The sequence below is a fragment of the Grampus griseus genome (genome assembly GCF_964374135.1).
Source record: "Grampus griseus genome assembly, chromosome: 21".
Lineage (NCBI taxonomy): Eukaryota > Metazoa > Chordata > Mammalia > Artiodactyla > Delphinidae > Grampus > Grampus griseus.
The window spans coordinates 23463080-23481608 of record NC_139015.1 but is presented as its reverse complement, the minus strand read 5'-3'; the positions used below and the strand labels follow the sequence as shown (position 1 = coordinate 23481608).

At 41.9% G+C, this 18529-nt stretch overlaps 1 protein-coding gene across 1 annotated transcript in view; it reads left to right on the top strand.

Annotated features, from left to right (window-relative positions):
- Window positions 1-18529, top strand: part of GSR (glutathione-disulfide reductase) — a gene marked incomplete at its 5' end in the record, with an annotated part of 45353 nt that overhangs the window by 13070 nt on the left and 13754 nt on the right. The window contains 6 exons of the mRNA XM_082680214.1: window positions 2687-2713; window positions 5315-5403; window positions 6939-7008; window positions 9675-9822; window positions 12684-12738; window positions 17924-18023. Of these exons, the coding sequence (XP_082536340.1) occupies window positions 2687-2713; window positions 5315-5403; window positions 6939-7008; window positions 9675-9822; window positions 12684-12738; window positions 17924-18023 (489 nt within the window). The remainder of the gene's footprint in view (window positions 1-2686; window positions 2714-5314; window positions 5404-6938; window positions 7009-9674; window positions 9823-12683; window positions 12739-17923; window positions 18024-18529) is intronic.

Below are 18529 nucleotides of genomic sequence, written 5' to 3'. Positions count from 1 at the left end.
TCTTTCTGACAACCTAAAGCAACCTCAGCTGGAGAGCGAGACGGAGGCTTGAACAGGACTGCACACAGCTCTCCACCCCGGCTTCCCCAGCTTTGTAGGTAACCAGTTGTTCTTTTCTTCCCTTCCAAGTCAAAGAGCCATCTGATAATCAGTTGTGTTGCGCTGAAGTAAGTGTTCGAGGTTTCTGAAACCGTCGGAAACCCTGGAGGCCTATCACTAGGAGCTGCCAAAATAGGAGGAGTGCTTCAAGGTCAAGGGCTTCCATTCAGCCATAGCCCCCGGACCCAAAGTGTGCCATGCTGGAATACAGATTCTCCAGCCCCCGAAGCTCACAATTTTCTACCACCTTCTTCCTCTGATTTCTGGCCGAAGACTTGGAAATTTTAGGGAATGTGGCTGATTCTGCTGCTGTCTCTTGAGCCAGCATCTTGGATAGGCTGAGCACCTCTCCCAGGTCAGGACCGTGGGCTCCATGAGAGCAGGGACCATATCCACTGAGTGCTCTGCTTTGCATAATGCCTGGCAGCAGTGAGTGAGCACTTCATCAGTACTTCTGAATGAATGAATGGTCGCAAGTTAAAAAGTTCAGAAACTTCTAAAAAATTAACGTTAGTCATACACTTGGCACCAGACCTGTGTTCTTTGGACGCCAAGAGAGCCCGCCTCTTTCCTTATGGTCATGATCAGCAGAGCTTACAGGCACCTGACATAAGTTATGTCTAGAAGGCATTTGTTTCCATATAAAAGAAAAATAATTGTATTATAAAAAATATTGAAAATAAACAAGAGAGATCAAAGAATCACCCATCTAAATTCCACTACCCAGATAAAATCATTTTGGTTTATTTCTTGGTCTAAATGAATTATACAGTAATGAATGACATTATAAAAAGTATTTAGAGTGAAATATGAAATTTTTCTCCCTCCCCAGAGATGACTGCTGTTAAGAACATGGAATATTTGCTCAAACTGTTTAAATGTATGTGTACATTTGCAATTATATATAATGCAGATTGGAACATGCAGAACAAATTGTTCTGCAGCTTTCTTTTTGTCACCTAATATCCTAAGAACACCTTCTGTAACAGTAAATAGAAATCTACTGTGTCCTTTTAAACGGCTGCAGAGTATTCCATAGGCTCAGTGTACAATAATTTCCCTGTAATAATGCTTCCGTACTGTTGGGTAGTTAACTTGTGTCCAGTTATTCACTGTGACAGCACTACAGGGAACATCCTTATACATGTATCTTTGGATGCTTGAACATAACATGTGACTCTTTCTTGTAATAAATTCCTAAATTTAGAATTGCTAAGTTCTAATGGTATGTGCCAAATGGTATGTGCAGTTTTAATCAGTCTTACTCTTTAAAAAATATTTTTTAATTGTATAAGTTTGACATGTAACATTGTGTAAGTTTAAGGCGTACAGTGTGTTACTCTGATTCATTTATAGGTTGTAATATCGCCCATGTAGCGATATTTATCATATTACATAATTATAGTACAATGTCATTGTCTAAATTCTAATTAGTGTTACTCTTAACCACAATTTTTTTCCAGGTTATTTTAGGATGTGATCAAAAGGAAAAAACAGATATAAACAAAAATGTGTGTATAAACATATACATCACAGTTTACAAGGACTGTTGCAAGGAATTTCTTTCTAGTCTGAGGGGTATGAATAGTTACTTTCTTAAACAACTGTCTAATTTTTACGTGAAATCTTACAACTATTTGTGTTTTCCTTTGTGTGTAGGCTGCCAGAAGGCTGAGTCAAGTTTGTGTCTATCTCTAACAAGTATATAAGCATGGATATAGATCAATAGCTAGCTGGCTAGATAATAGCATGGATGAACTTGACTGCTTGATTCATCAGTTGTCCTTTGATCTTGAAAAATAATGTAGTTTTCCACTAGAGATTTTCTCAAAGGGGACATTCTGGGTGTTTTACCCAGCATAGGCCATGGTAAGTTTCCCAGAAATCCTTTAGGACAGTTGCTCAAATGGTTCAGTTGCCTTTATTCAGCTGGTGGGTCCTCTCACCTCCGTGCTGCTGTTTCTCTCTGCTTTGTTCCTTTGGACCTGTGCAAGCTCAGGCTTTGGTCACCTCCTGACCTATTACCATCCCTGCAGAGCATCCCCCTCCCCCGGAAATGGAATTGTCCTCCCTCCCTCCCTTCCTCCCTTTCCCTCCTCTCCCCTCCCCCTCCTCCTGGTCTCTTCTCAACTGCTTTTTTTTTTTTTTTTTTTTTTTTTTTTGCGGTACGTGGGACTCTCACTGTTGCGGCCTCTCCCGCTGCGGAGCCCAGGCTCCGGACGCGCAGGCTCAGCGGCCACGGCTCACGGGCCCAGCCGCTCCGCAGCATGTGGGATCCTCCGGGACCGGGGCACGAACCCGTGTCCCCTGCATCGGCAGGCGGACTCTCAACCACTACGCCACCAGGGAAGCCCTCAACTGCTTTTCTTGAGAAAATACTCATAAGTAAAATTCTCTGCCTCCTCATACAAGGAAAGTAATGTTCCTATGTTTTCCAACTCTAATAGCAAAAAGGAAGCAGCTGTAGAGTGTGACTTAGAACTCAAGGAAGTCTCCTGGGTTGATGCTTGGGATTCATCTCCTGCATGTTTGTTTGATGATTTGAGTTTAATAATCTTAAAATATGTGCTTTTTATTTTTTTTCTAGGTGAATGTTGGATGTGTACCCAAAAAGGTAGAACTTTTACTTCTCCTTCCTTCCACACTCCTTTGACATATTTGGTAAATCATGATCAGAGTAAGGATGTTTTCAAATGTGCCAGTTAAAATTCTTGCTGCAAAAAATAACTGAGAAAGCTACTAAAAGGGCTTAAACAATAGGATAGTTTTTTTTTTAAATTTACCTAATTAATTAATTTATTTATTTGGCTGCATTGGGTCTTCGTTTCTGTGTGAGAGCTTTCTCTAGTTGCGGCAAGCGGGGGCCACTCTTCATCGCGGTGTGCGGGCCTCTCACTATCGCGGCCTCTCTTGTTGCGGAGCACAGGCTCCAGATGCGCAGTCTCAGTAGTTGTGGCTCACGGGCCCAGTTGCTCTGCGGCATGTGGGATCTTCCCAGACCAGGGCTCGAACCTGTGTCCCCTGCGTTGGCAGTCAGATTCCCAACCACTGCGCCACCAGGGAAGCTCAATAGGATAGTTTTTATTTGTATTTTTAAATATCATTTATTAAGAAGCCTGGAGGAAGAAATAAAGAGGCCAGGAGATAGGCAGCTTCTGAGATTGGCTTAGCACTTAAGGATATCTGAAAGAACCCTGGCTTCTCTCCATCTTTCCGCTCTGGTATCCTAGGTGTATGGTCAGTGGTAACCCCTGCCCCCTCATGGCTACAGGATGGCTCATGGAGCTCCAGGCAGGATGTCCTCACCCAGCACTGCCCCTGAAGATTGCTTTAGATTCTCCTGGCCAGGATGAGCTACCCCTGCAGGGGAGAATGGGCAAGTGAGTGGCATTTTCAGCCAGGAAGAAAGGAGGGAGGGGCTGCTGGAGAGATAACCACAGAAATACTAGCTCCTGGATACTAATTGCATCATACATACAAAGGAAATTCATCCTGGCCATGAACCTTGTGGTTAAGTTCCCATAGTGACAAAGTCCCTGTGGGAACACAGAGGGGAGATAACCAGGAATGGAACACAGTGTCTGGTCTCAAACTTCTGATGGTCTAGAAGGAACAAAGACCAACAAAATGTTTATAGTCATGGTGTAAAAGAAAAGCACTGTCCATCTGCAGGGGATAACTTTTTCTCAATAGAAGATCCAGCCAGGAAATAAAAAAGTTTATACCCCACTGTAAGCCCAAGTGCTGATATGACCAAGACCAAGTAGATGATGGTGGCAGATGGATGGATGTCCCTCCTACATGTGGCTCTGGTTAACTACATGGAACCTGGGTGACTTTGCACGGAGTGAGGTGTTTGCCTCAAGCCATCTGGTCTTTCACCTGCTCCAGGGCATCTCTGAATCAGTTTTTCCCAGGGAGACAAGAACAGTTTTTCTCCTGGAAAGACGTGTCAAGATTGTCATGGGTTTTTTGTTTTATTTTGATGTTAGTAGTTTTTGTTTTTAAACAGAAATCTATTTCCCTATAAATTATCCAATTTTAAATCATATAGCATGTGACGTTGGGTATCTCCTGGCCACTCTAAAATTGAATTTCTCAAGTTGCTTGAATGATGTTTCTGAGGACAGTATTTGGATACCATTGTGGTAAGCAGTTGATAGAATTGCACCTCAGTTAAAAGAATCCAGCACAGTCATCAATTTATTCTTCTTTAGGCATAAAGGGAGGAGGGTACAAAGAAGGAATCAAAGGCTTGTCAAAAGTCATGGGACTTCCCTGGTGGCGCATTGGTTAAGAATCCACCTGCCAATGCAGGGGACACGGGTTCGAGCCCCGGTCCGGGAAGATCCCACATGCCACAGAGCAACTAAGCCTGTGTGTTACAACTACTGAGCCTGCGCTCTAGAGCCCCCAAGCCACAGCTACTGAGCCCGTGTGCCATGACTACTGAAGCCCGCACGCCTAGAGCCTGTGCTCCTCAACAAGAGAAGCCACCGCAGTGAGAAGCCTGCGCACAGCAACGAAGACCCAAGACAGCCAAAAATAAATAAATAAATAAATAAATAAATAAATAAATAAAAGTCATGTCTCTGGCGTGTCTGACAAAGAAGATGGTAGTTTGTCATCTAGAGTTCTGGATGCCGATTTCAATTCAGTTCTCGTGATGATCAGTTGGTTTACAGATTATAGGCTACATCCCACAGGAGACGCAGCTAACCTTTGAGTTCCACATGTCTGATTACATATATCCTTACAGGGACACGTTTGTAGTTAATAGGAATCCATTTTCTTAAAGTTTCCAGTGCTCAATTTTATCTAATAGTTTCCTTCTAAATCTTAAAGTTAACAGATGCAATTCCATTTCTTAAATTGAGCACAGAAGGCAAGGCTTAAAGAAATTTGAAACTTAAAATGAATGTAAGCAGTAGTAAATTTGAATGGAAGAACTGTGAGACATATAATATTCTGCTTTTACAGAGTATATAAACTGTGGAATTCAACAATAGAATTAATTTCCCCCAACATTTCAGAAGTCTCACTATGAAATCTATCTGGTCATATTTCTGAAGTTTCTCTTTTAAAATGTTTAGTTTTGTTTGTAAGTTAAAGGTCAGTATCTTTATCTACTATTATATATTACCTTTCTGTAGAAAAAAATTTCTCTTTTTTCTCTGGACTCATGCACTACTGTCTTGGGTACTTTTTTTTATAGGTAATGTGGAACACAGCTGTCCACTCTGAATTCATGCATGACCACGTTGATTATGGCTTTCAAAGCTGTGAGGGTAAATTCAGCTGGCGGTAAGTGTAAACGCTGAGAGGGCTCTGTTTACAAACGTACATTTTTTCTTTCATAGTGAAGTAAGCCATACATTTTTTGAGGGTGTATTATTGTGGCAAAATGTATATAACATAAACTTTTGGAGGTAAAGGATATGTTTTTGGCATTGATTGCAGTGATGACTTACTTGTGCATATACTTATCTCTAAACTCATCAAGTTGATACATTAAATATGTACAGCTTTTTGTATGTCAGTCATACATCAATAAAGTGGTTTTAAAATACACAACACAACATGAAAGGTTCATTTTAGCCCTTTTAAAGTTGTCAGTTCAGTGGCATTAGGTATATTCATAGTGTTGTGCAACCATCACCAACATCCATTTCCAGATTTCCACCATCCCAAACAGAAACAGTGTACCTGTTAAACAGTCTTCCCTTGCTCCAAACCCCTGGTATCTCTGTTCTGTTTTCTGTCTCTATGAATGTGACTATTCTAGGTACCTTATACAACATCTGTCCTTTTATGCCTGGCGTATTTCACTTAGCGTAGCACTTTTAGAATTCGTCCATGCTGTGGTATGTGTCAGAATTTCATTGCTTTTTAAGGCTGAATGCTGTTCCCTAATATTTACATACCACACTTTGTTTCTCTATTCATCCTTCAATGGACTCCTGGGTTTTTTCCATCTCTCGTCTATTGTGAATAATGATGCTATGAATATTGATCTACAAGTCCCTGTTTTCAGTTGTTTTGGGACCATCCTTAGAAGTGGAATTGCTGGGTCATATGGCAATTAATATTTAACTATTTTTGAAGTTTTATACCTTTTATTTATTTTTTTATTGAGGTATAGTTGATATACAATATTATGTAAGTTTCAGATGTACAACATAGTGATTCACACCTTTTAAAGGTTTTACTCCATTTAGAGTTATTATAAAACATGGGCTATATTTCCTGTGCTGTCCAATATATTTTTGTAGCTTATTTATTTTATATGTAATCGTTTGTACCTCTTAATCCCCCGTGTTTAACTTCTAAAGGAACTGCCATAAACTTTTTTTTTTTTTTGGCCACGCCTTGCGGCATGCAGGATCTTAGTTCCCAACCAGGGATCGAACCTGAGCCCCCTGCAGTGGAAGCATGTAGTCCTAACCACTGGACCACCAGGGGATTCCCTGCCATGAACTTTTCTAGCCATAAATTTTTTTTTTTAATTTTAGCATATTCATTCATTTATTGAGCAAATAATGAGTGGCCACCATATACTAGGCACTGTGCCAAAGCAGCTCTCCTTGCCTTCTTTGCAGAAAGAAATTTACGAACCTTGCGTGCCAAGTGAACATTCTCCATAGAGTAGAATAAGGGTTCTGCACATACGGAACGCAGACGGACACAGGGGAAGGTGTGCCTGTCTTTAGAGACACTCACTCCCAGGGCTCTTATGGACAGTCTGATTCTCTGCTCTGGCGTGTTCAGGGTCAGAGGCCCTAGTTACGACTGAAAGAGGAGAGTCCAGATCCTCAGTCCTGACTCCGGTTTCATTGCAGGGTTATAAAGGAAAAGCGGGATGCCTACGTGAGCCGCCTAAACACCATCTATCAGAATAATCTAATCAAGGTGAGCATGCCAGGTTTTGAACTTTGAGAAGAAGCTGTTCTCTGCCGGAGAACCAAATCTGACCAGACATAGCCTTTACATTTATCTCTTGTTTCTTTTCTTTCTTTTGTGATTACTGGTTTTGATATTGACCTGTAAGGATGTAAGTCGGACTTGGTAGGCCAGTCTCATTTCTATTTCTACGGAAAGTGGGACGTATGTGCCTCAGTCGGCGAATCAGGTCTCACCTGATGCCTGCCTGCACCTGTCTGACCCTCCACTTAGTTCCAGAAACCAAGCACATAAGAGCCTGATTATGTAACAATGTGCCAGTTTATGGGTTAAAATCAGGACCGTTATCTGGCTGGAAACCTGCCATAGTTCGTCTGCTGAGAACACCCTCATCCTTGGTGGCTAAATCTACTCAGGACACCATGTTATGGTTCAGAAGGACGTTTTTGTGAATGAAGTCCAATCAGGAAAATTGGGCAAAGTGTGTTTGCCTTCAGCAAATGTATGTTGTCCTTTGTTCTGCTGAGGCTTTTCCCACCCTCATGCTTTGATGTCATTCCTCTTCCACTGGACTGTACTGAAGCACCATCCAACTCTCCTTTTTCTTATTTATTTATTTATTTTTAATTAATTTATTTATTTTTGGCTTCGCCGTGCGGCTTGTGGGATCTTAGTTCCCCAACCAGGGATTGAACCCACACCCTTGGCAGTGAAAGTGCGGAGTCCTAACCACTGGACCTCCAGGGAAGTCCCAGCTCTCCCTTTTCTTGACAGGACTCCCAGCACCCTTAATTGGTCTCTGTGGTCTCACTCTGCAATTTCTAAGACATCAACGTAGCTTAGGTTATACTAGATAAGTATATTTGGGATGGTATTTGGGCCACTGTAATCTCATTAGCACGTGTTTATAAACCCCTTTTTAGGGTGAGTTACTTGTACAGATGGCTAACCTCATAATTTTTATATTCTTACCATTCATTGGGTTTATTTTTTTGGAGGGTGATATTTTCTGACCTTAACCCCCAAATTCAAGGGGAAAGTATTTGGTCTTCAGACCCCTGTGCACTGAGTTCAAGAGATTTTAAGGTGGCTAGACATGAAAATGAGATGCCATTTGCTATACTACAACACCCAAATTAAAAAAAAATTTTTTTTTAATGGAGCTAGCTTAAAGTACTTTTGCAAAAGAGATAGGAAAATTACTCAGGAAATAGCATTTTTTAATCCTCAAAAATCTTGGTGTGTAGCAGAATTTACCATGACCTTATGGAAAAGGAATCACAGGCAATCCAGAAATTCAGAATAGGAAACTTTCTGTGAAATATCCTAGGAAATGAAAATAAAAATTTCATCAGTTTCTTCCCCAAGCGATTACCCATATTATTGCCACTCGACTCAGTCTCCTTTTCGTCTAGCACCCGGTAGGAAATCATTACCTCCTGAAGGAAAGTTTTTCAGGAGCCTCGTGGCTTTTGGCATCAATCTTGATTCACCTTGATTAAGCAGGGCACCTGCAGAACAGGCCTGGAGGGCTGATTAGAAAGAAGGAAATAGCTCAATTCAGAACCAGGTATGTTCCAAAATGTTGCAACGCTCCATTCTGTGATCGTGCTTACAGGATCCCATTATCCTTGTGAGTTGCCCACATTTCTTGCCAGTATGTGTATCCTGGCAGGCAGAAGCTTGCTGGCAGTCCAAACTCAGGCCCAGGCACAGAGGCTGCCAGGAAGAGCAAATGAAGTCTGAGTTCTCAACACCTCTAGTGTAGAGCTTCATGGTCATGGAATTTTGTGGTATTCTTCCCACCTTCGTTTGAGAAAACAGAAACATTGCTTTTCCCTCCCTTGGCCAGAGTATTTCCTTTTGGCCTCAGCTCCCTGCACCTTTATCCTTTTGTTTTCTCAGCCTTCTTTCTTTCCTCCAGACACATCATTCTTCAGTGTGTTTTCATTCTAAGTGAGAAAGGCTTTCTCCTTCAACTCTTGGGGACAAAGATGTAATCTTCTTCCTTGTGAGAATGATTTGCATATTTTTTTTTTAGTCTCTGGGTTTTGGCCCAAGATAGTCCCTTTGTTTTTTCTTACTGCATACTTCTAGCATCAAATGGCAACCCCCCAACCTAAGTATCAATTAACAGTCAGAAGTTCTGCAGACACTCGAACGTTGGAGAGTTGTCTTAGCATCAGCAAACCATAAATCACAATCCTCAGTAGAGAATGGAAAGATGTAAGAAGTTGCAGCAAGTTTTGTTTTGTATTTTTTGTTTGTTTTTTTGGGTATTTTTTGACCGTACCACACGGTTTGCAGGAGCTTAGTTCCCCGACCAGTCCTAACCACTGGACAGGGAATTCCCTTGTTTTATTTTTTAATCTTTTTCTTCTTCTTTTTTTTTTATTTTATCAAAGTATAATTGAATTACAATGTTGCGTTAGTTTCTGCTGTTCAGCAAAGTGACTCAGTTATACATACATATTTTTTTCATGTCCTTTTCCATTGTGTTTTGTCATAGGATATTGAATATAGTTCCCTGTGCTATACAGTAGGACCTTGTTGTTTATCCATCCTATATATAATAGTTTGCATCTGCTAATCCCAAACTCCCAGTACTTCCCTTCCCCACCCCTTTGTTTTTTAATCTTAAGAACAGGCTAATGTGACCATGCTTCCTTCTCCAGTCCCACATAGAAATCATCCGCGGCCATGCAGTATTCACGGGTGATGCCCAGCCCACAGTGGAGGTCAACGGGGAAAAGTACACCGCCCCTCACATCCTGATTGCCACAGGCGGCGTGCCCATGCTTCCTCAGGAGAGCCAGATCCCTGGTGAGTCTTCCAAAGGCGTATGCTTGTTAACAATAGTCAGAAAGAATTGACCATTGTTTTCCACCTTACAAGTCATGCCAGGGGATCTGCCCTGTACCAGTTCCTTGTCTTGGACACATGAGAGAAGGTCTCTGCAGAACCTAAATGTAATTGGCCTAAGTGGTACCTAGTGACGGGGCAAAGGAAGATATTTCATCCAGCCCCAGGCTCAGACATACTAGAGTAACACAGGGGGAGGAACCAGCAAAAGCCCCATCCTTCCCTTCTCGGCACAGTAGAGATTGTTTTCAGCCTCAGTTTGTCATGAGATATCTACTGTTTTCTTTAAGAGAGAGAAATCTTGTAGAGATGTAACTTCATCAGCTAATTAAGCCTTCTTATATGCATATTTTTCTCTCATATAAAGAATTAGAAAATTAAAGAAGTAAGGAATCTCCGAGACAGTCTTGTCTACCTTCGTATACACAGGGATGAGTTATAACATACTGCCTTGTTCTCTCATAGGAAACATTGTCCATATCTTTTTCCCCAAGTAGATTATAAGGTCTTTGTGGATGGTGATCATAGTTTATACAACTTCTTCTTAAGACCCATGACCATGGATTGGCTCCTTACGACCCATGACCAACCTGAATTTATATGGAAAATTTTGAGTGTGTATGTATTTATGTATTTTTTTCTCTGGAGAGAGGATCGATAAAATTTCACCAGCTTTTAAAAGGGTTCATGACTCTCCAAAAGCTAAAGAACAACTACTGTAAAAAATGTGAAGATGCTGTTGTCAAGTAACTTAAAATTTAGTTGGTAAGATTGGATATACACATCTTTTTTTTTTTTTTTTTTTTGCAGTATGCGGGCCTCTCACTGTTGTGGCCTCTCCCATTGCGGAGCACCAGGGAAGCCCCAGTTTATGTCTTTTTAAAAAGACAGGGAGACTGTACAGATGCACTAGGATCTCTGGAAGGACACTCAAAACCCTGCAGTGCCAACTCCCTCCAAGGAGAGGACCAGAGCTCTGGGTTGGGAAAGAGACCTGCTTTTCACTAGATGCTCTGTGGTGCTTTTTGAATTTTTTAAGATATACATTTATTGGGCTTCCCTGGGGGCGCAGTGGTTGAGGGTCCGCCTGCCGATGCAGGGGACACGGGTTCGTGCCCCGGTCCGGGAAGATCCCACATACCGCGAGGCGGCTGGGCCCGTGAGCCATGGCCGCTGAGCCTGCGCGTCCGGAGCCTGTGCTCCGCAACGGGAGAGGCCACAGCAGTGAGAGGCCCGCGTACCAAAAAAAAAAAAAAAAAAGATATACATTTATTAATTTAAAACATGTAATAAAAAACAAATGCAAAGAAATAAAATAAAAGGTAAGTGTTCCAAGGTGATTGCCAGACAGTGAGGGTCGGAGTCCTCAGAGGTGGGACGGATTACTATGAGCTGTCATGGACCAAAAAGTCTTCCTGGGAAAAGGGCTTACAAATTGAGCACCATGTGCCGAAGAAGAGAAAGACCAGAAGAACCAGTGGGTAATAAATAGGTCTTTAAAGGACATTCAGTCAATTAAACCAGTTTTTCTGGCAGTGAAATCTGGAAGCAAGTACATTGAACTGAAACTGGAAGAAGGTTGGGGCCAAATTGTGGACATTTATGAAGTCAAATTAAGGAATCTCTGTCATTCACGAAAACTAGTTATTAATAGCCTATAAATGGGATAGTGACAAGACCTAAGTGATAATTATAGAAAACTAATCTGATAGTGATCTACAGAGGCAGAAGGCCAGTTAGCAAGTTGTTGCAATAGAATGTCCAGGAGGTGGTAATAGGTTCTGAACTACAGGGTTAGCGTCTGAAATGGGGTGAAAATACTCATTTCAGCTCTGCAGACAGTTACTAAGCCCGTGGTATGTGCCAGGCGCTAGGAGGAGAGGACAGACATAAGAGACACAGAAGGATGAATCGGCTAGTATATTTCATTGACTCCAAGACACATTTTAAAAAAAATACTCAACACCTCTGAAATCAGGATGGGACCTTAATCATTGTGCATTGAATTTGGCAAAATGCAGTATTTTAAATAACTGATGAGATGGCCGTTGTTGAGAGAAGGAATTATGGATTGATAACTCAAGACTTTGGATTACTGATGGAAGGTAGTCTTTTCAGCTGAAGTGGTAAACAAGAGAGGGATATGGCTTGGGAAATAAAGTTAAGATTCTATGTTGAAAATACTGAGTTTGACACAAAGCTAAATGGTATAGAAAGACAGTTAGAAATATGGAAGGAACTAGAACCTGGGGAGAAGGTCAAAACTGGAACTGCACATTTGAAGTCTCCCACAATGAAGGGAGAGTTGGTTAAAACCTTTGAAGGAAAAAAGCAGAGAGAAGAGAACCAAGGCTGAGCCCATTAGGAGGCGGGAGAAGGAAGCAGAACCAGCAAGGAGTCTATTCATGAGAGCTGAGGTTTTTTTTTAATTAATTAATTAATTAATTTGGCTGCCATTGGGTCTTAGTTGAGGCATGTGTGGTCTTAGTTCCGCGACCAGGGATTGAACCAGAGTCCCCTGCATTGGAAGGCGGATTATTAACCACTGGACCACCAGGGAAGTCCCAAGCTGAGGCGATCTTAATTCCTCAAAGAAATTTGATAGTTACTTAGTCATCAGTACTCTTATTTCTACAGAGGAAATAAAAATGTTGACTCAGGGAAGATTTGATGAGCAGCTTCCCAAGTGGAGACTTTAACAGAACTTGTCGAAACAGAGAGTGTGGTGGCTGAGAAAGTGTTTGGTTCGTCCATAAAATGTTGTGATTATTTTACAAGAGTAAACTCCATCTGTGTGACCTATATTGCATTTTCCTACATAGGTGCCAGCCTAGGAATAACCAGTGATGGGTTTTTTCAGCTGGAAGAGTTGCCTAGGTAAGCTGCTTTTCTTCCTGACCTCCGTGTTCATTCTCCCTCAGTTTCTCCCAACACTTCTACCTCCTCTTCCCAGCTGTTAAATGTAGGAATTTCCAGAATTCTGTTCTACCTCTTCTCTTTTTATGACCTTGGGTCTCTCATCCATGAGTAGCCTAGCCCGCAATAAATGACTCAGATCTTTCATGCTTTTGGTCAGAGGCCATTGTAAAATTTTTAGGACCAGAATCAAATGCAGGGTGGTTTTGAGAATAAACACTGAAGCCCTAAAACTGTTTTCTTTCTTCAACTTGATAGAGCATCAGTTGATAATCTGTCTAAAGTGATTCTGGTCTTCAAAGCAGCTAGTACAGAGGCATCTGGATAAATGAAGGCTCTGTCAGTCTCACAAAAATAGGTTTTCTGAAATTGGCCTTTATACATGTTTGTCCTAATAACCTTAGTAGACTTCTGTCATGGATTTAGATAACACGGAGAGAAAAAACATAATGAGGAGGATTGTTTCTCTAATTTGAAGAAGCTGCCAATTGCAGGCTTCCTTGATTAGAGGGGTCCTCCCTTCACTCATGATAAGTGATAGGGCACCTGGGAACTGGAGGAGGGACCCTGTTAGCCCAGAGTTTGGCCTTTATTTCCTTCTGAGTAGCACTCACCCTGCAGTCGTCATTGCTCAACTCTGCTGCTCTCTCGGCAGGTGCTGCCAGTGCAGTGGGAAGTCTTAATCCCGCGCTTTTCCATCAAGGCCTTTCTGGAGGGTGACTAATAATCCCTGCTTGTTCCTTTACCTTAATTCACCTGGAACCACAGGTGGTTCATCAGGGACAAGAGGGCATCTTGGCAATTCCATAGCTGCTGTGAAAACGTCCTGTTACGACATTCAGACCAGGTCATCTTCTGACTTTGAGAAAAGCAAACAGGCATTTTAGATTTGCTGTCTGTGGGACAGGGCCGTGTGTTAGAGAGCAGCCTTTCTTTCCTCATGATCTGTTTGGTTTTAGGTGTGAAGGATATGAGACATGTGAGAATATATGCAGAAATGTGGTCATGACTCATCGTGTTTAAATGGTAACAATTCAGTCTGGACTCAAAGAAGCTTCATTCTAGATATCTGTCCATTACCTATTTTTAAACCATTTATTAAACTTGTGCTGGTAGCACTACAAGTTGAAGAAAGGAATGTATGTGTGTTATAAACAGGACTCTGGGAACATAGGGAAATGAATTAACAATTGGTATATGATTTTTGTCTTCTTTTTTTAAGACTCCTTTATCATTGTTATGTTGGTAAGTAAGTAAATAATCAAAGAAGGAACAAATTTATAGGCGAGGTAACATGTGCTCTGGGCTGTATGATCCAGCTTTTACCCTCATTGGGCTTATGGTTGAGGGGAGGCTGGAGCGTGGAGTCTGTGGAACATTGTGGGACAAGAGGTTCTGACGGCCACAATGAGGGAAAGAGAAGTGCTCTGGGGACTCAGCAGAATATAAGATTGTTTCTAGGTGGCGGAGGGCTCCCAGGTGTGGCTGCCAAAGTGTCTATGTCCTCAGGGTGAGCCATGGCCTACCCCCTCTTCTCCTGGAGACTCTCCAAGACCAACAGGCATTGAGGGCACGAAGGAGATTGTGCTTGGTTCACAGTTTTTACCTAACTTACTGAGTTTTTCATGTACTGAATACTGGTGTTTTAAATCAAGACTCCAGGGGCTTCCCTGGGGGCGCAGTGGTTAAGAATCCGCCTGCCAATGCAGGGGACACGGGTTGGAGCCCTGGTCCGGGAAGATCCCCCATGCTGCGGAGCAACTAAGCCCGTGCACCACAACTACTGAGCCTGCGCTCTAGAGCCCGTGAGCCACAACTACTGAAGCCCATGCGCCTAGAGCCTGTGCTCCGCAACAAGAGAAGCCACCGTAATGAGAAGACCGTGTACTGCAACAAAGAGTAGCCCCCACTCACCACAACTAAAGAAAGCCTGTGCGCAGCAACAAAGACTCAACACAGCCAAAAATAAATAAATTAATTAATTAAAAAAAAAAATCAAGACTCCAAAAGCCTGGATGTCAGCTCCCCAGCCTGAGCTTCAGCTTGTTAAGACCATGCCACTGTCTCCTCATTCCTCTGGCAGTCTCTGTATCACAATGCAGAGCTTGGGAATGAAGCCAACATGAAGTGCAAAGCTGAGCATCTTTAAGGGACCAGGTCCTGACACATCATTGGAACACTTAGATGCAGCCATACCTGAAGTCAGGACTTCTCAGTTACATGAATCAATAAATTCCTTTTTTTTTTTTAAACCAAAAAGAAAAAAAAGATTGTTTCCAGTGGTTACTTTAGTGGTACGAGGTGGACTAGAGGGGACTGTGGAAGCTGAGGGGGAAACACTGAGCTCCTTGCAGATTTTTGTCTCCTCTCTGAAGAAGCCAAGACGTTTCACACGTGTTTCTCGTATATCCATTCTGCTGGGAATACTTCTCCCAACCCTTGCCAGAGCTATTCATCTTTCAGGAATCTGGAGTGTTTCTGAGCCCTCTCCCCTGCAGGAACTAAGTGTTGCCCTCTGAGCTTTAACAGACTCCTGGGCATGTTTCCCCTCAGGAATTCCTCAAGGACAGGGATCGCTACCCATTGTGTCCAGTGCAATGCTTAACAGAAGTAGGACTTACATAAGAAATGTTTGGGGAAGAGAGAGAAGATGGAGAGAGGAAAGAAGAAAGTAAGGAGCGAAGACCCAAAGAAAGGAAAAGTGGTCAACATATAATAGGAGAGAGGATGGTAGAGATGGAAGAAGAGCTACTTCCTAGTTTCCAAACTAGACATTTCGCTTTTTATACACTGGGCTGTAGGATAAGAGCATCCTTACCTCTAATACATAGCCATTCAGGTTCATACCTCATCCTCCATCCAGACCATAGCCCTCTGAAGGCAGGGAGTCACAACATAGGTACCTTACTTGTAGAAGGTACTAAAGAAAGATTTCCTTTCTTCTTCCCTGATTGCTTTCTTCTTACCCAAGCATTGCACCAGTGGTAGGACCATGCTTTAGAGAACTCCAGCCCTGAAAGGGTTAGCTCCAGCTGAAGGGCACTTATTCTGTATGCTGCAGTGATTACTCTAGGGCTGGGCTTAGCTTCTCCACCATGGACTCAGACCTTCACCCAAACATTTATCTAGTGTTTAAGATGCTTTTTTAGACCAGAATTTATTCAGGGCATCTAGTTTCATTGCAGATCTATGCTACAAGTTAAAATGGCTTGCTTAAATTGGCCTTTCATCATATTGCAAAGATTGATAGAATTTAGCAATGATCAAGGGAAAATACTGAGCCAGAGGAGAATAACGGTGGTGAGGATTGTGATGCCAAAGAAAGGAACAGAAGAGATATTTGAAGCAATAACGACTGTCACTTTCCCCAAAATTAATGTCAGACACCAAACCACAGATCCAGGAAGGTCAGAGAACACTAAGTAGGATAAATGTCAAAAAACTATACCTAGGCATATAATTTTCAAACCGTAGAAAATCAAAGAAAAAATTCTGGAAGAAGCCAGAAGGATGAAACACAGCTGACCTATAAGGGGAGCAAAGATAAGAATTACAACAACTCTTCAGAAACTATGCAAACAAGAAAGTGGAACATTTAAAGTGTTGAGAGGAAAAAACCCCGCCAACATAGAACTCTTTACTCTGCAAAATTATCCATCAAAATTGGCGGACAGGGCTTCCCTGGTGGCGCAGTGGTTGAGAGTCCGCCTGCCAATGCAGGGGACACGGGTTCGTGCCCTGGTCCAGGAAGATCCCACATGCCACGGAGCAGCTGGGCCCGTGAGCCATGGCCGCTGAGCCTGTGCATCCGGAGCCTGTGCTCCGCAAAGGGAGAGGCCACAACAGTGAGAGGCCCGCGTACCACAAAAAAAAAAAAAAAAAAAAAAAAGCGGAGAAATAAAGACTTTCTCGGACAAGCAAAAAACAAAAATTGTGGGGCCAATTTTAGTTTTAGGTGTGAAGATCTCTGCGTAAGGAATTGTCTCTAGCTTCAAAGGGTTTTTATTTCCTCTCTGAGGAAATGAAGCTAAGTAATTTTTAAAACACCTAAAAATATATTTCCGTTCTACAGAAGGATATTTTCTACTTAAAATTACTGTATTATCCTGGATTGGATCTTGGGACAGAAGAAGGAAATGAATGGAAAGACAGGTGAAATCTGAATAAAGTCTGAAGTTTAGTCAACAGTAATGTACCAGTGTCAGTTTGTTTTTTTTTTTGTTTTTTTTTTAGCGGTACTCGGGCCTCTCACTGTTGTGGCCTCTCCCATCGTGGAGCACAGGCTCCGGATGCGCAGGCTCAGCGGCCATGGCTCATGGGCCCAGCCGCTGCGCGGCATGTGGGATCTTCCCAGACCGGGGCACGAACCCGTGTCTCCTGCATTGGCAGGCGGACTCTCAACCACTGCGCCACCAGGGAAGCCCGCCAGTTTCAGTTTTGACAACTGTACCATGGTTTATAAGATGTTAACTTTATGTTTTTTTAATTGAAGTGTCGTTGATTTACAATGTTGTGTTAATTTCTGCTGTACAGCAAAGTGACTCAGTTATACATATATACACATTATTTTTTGTATCTTTTCTATTATGGTTTATCTCAGGACATTGAATATAGTTCCCTGTGCTATACAGTAGGACCTTGTCCATCCATTCTACATCTGCTAACCCCAAACTCCCAGTCTATCCCTTCCCAAACCCCTCTGCCTTGGCAACCACAAGTCTGTTCTCTATGTGAGTCTGTTTCTGCTTCATAGATAAGTTCATTTGTGTTGTATTTTAGATTCCACATGTAAGTGATACCATATGTTATTTGTCTTTCTCTTTCTGACTTACTTCACTTAGTATAATCTCTAGTTGCATCCGTGTTGCTACAAATGGTGTTATTTCGTTCTTTTTTATGGCTGAGTAGTATTCCATTGTATATATGTACCATGTCTTCTTTATCCATTCGTCTGTTGATGGACATTTAGGTTGTTTTTATGTCTTTGGTTATTGCAAATAGTGCTGCTATGAATGTAAGATGTTAACTTTAGGAAAAACTGAGCAGGGGGTATACTATCTGTACTCTCTTTTAAACTTTTCTGTAAATCTAAAATTATTCTAAAATAAGTTTATTTAACGATCTTAACCCTCTACTCTCATGGTAGCCGCAGTGTCATCGTTGGTGCTGGTTACATTGCTGTGGAAATAGCTGGGATCCTTTCCGCCCTGGGTTCTAAGACATCACTAATCATATGTCATGATAAGGTAAATTCTATCCTTTTCCTTGATGTGAATCTTTTTAAAAATCTACAGGGAGAATTTTCTCTTATGTTGTCATTAAATACTAGGGTGCAGAGCATGTGGAGCTGGTTGGTCTGTTCCACATGGAGCCGCTTTGAAGGCATCTGAATAAGGGCTTACATCCTTCCCAGCCACCAACTGCTAGTTGATGATACTGATTTAGATTTGATCAGACTGGCTGGTGTTTCCATCATGAAGTGGTAGATAGCATGCCTTAATACGACATACATCCTTAAATATAAATATTAGTTAAATTGAGCTAACTCTCAGGTTAATTTCTTATTCTGAAAATCAATTTAATATGATCAGATAGTGTTGGATTATTAACACTCAGTCAAAAAATTTACTAAATTCTTTGCATTAAAAGGAAACCTATCAAAGATATTTGCACACCTATGTTCATCGCAGCATTATTCACAATAGCCAGGAGGTGGAAACAACCTGTGTCCACTGATGAACGGATAAACAGA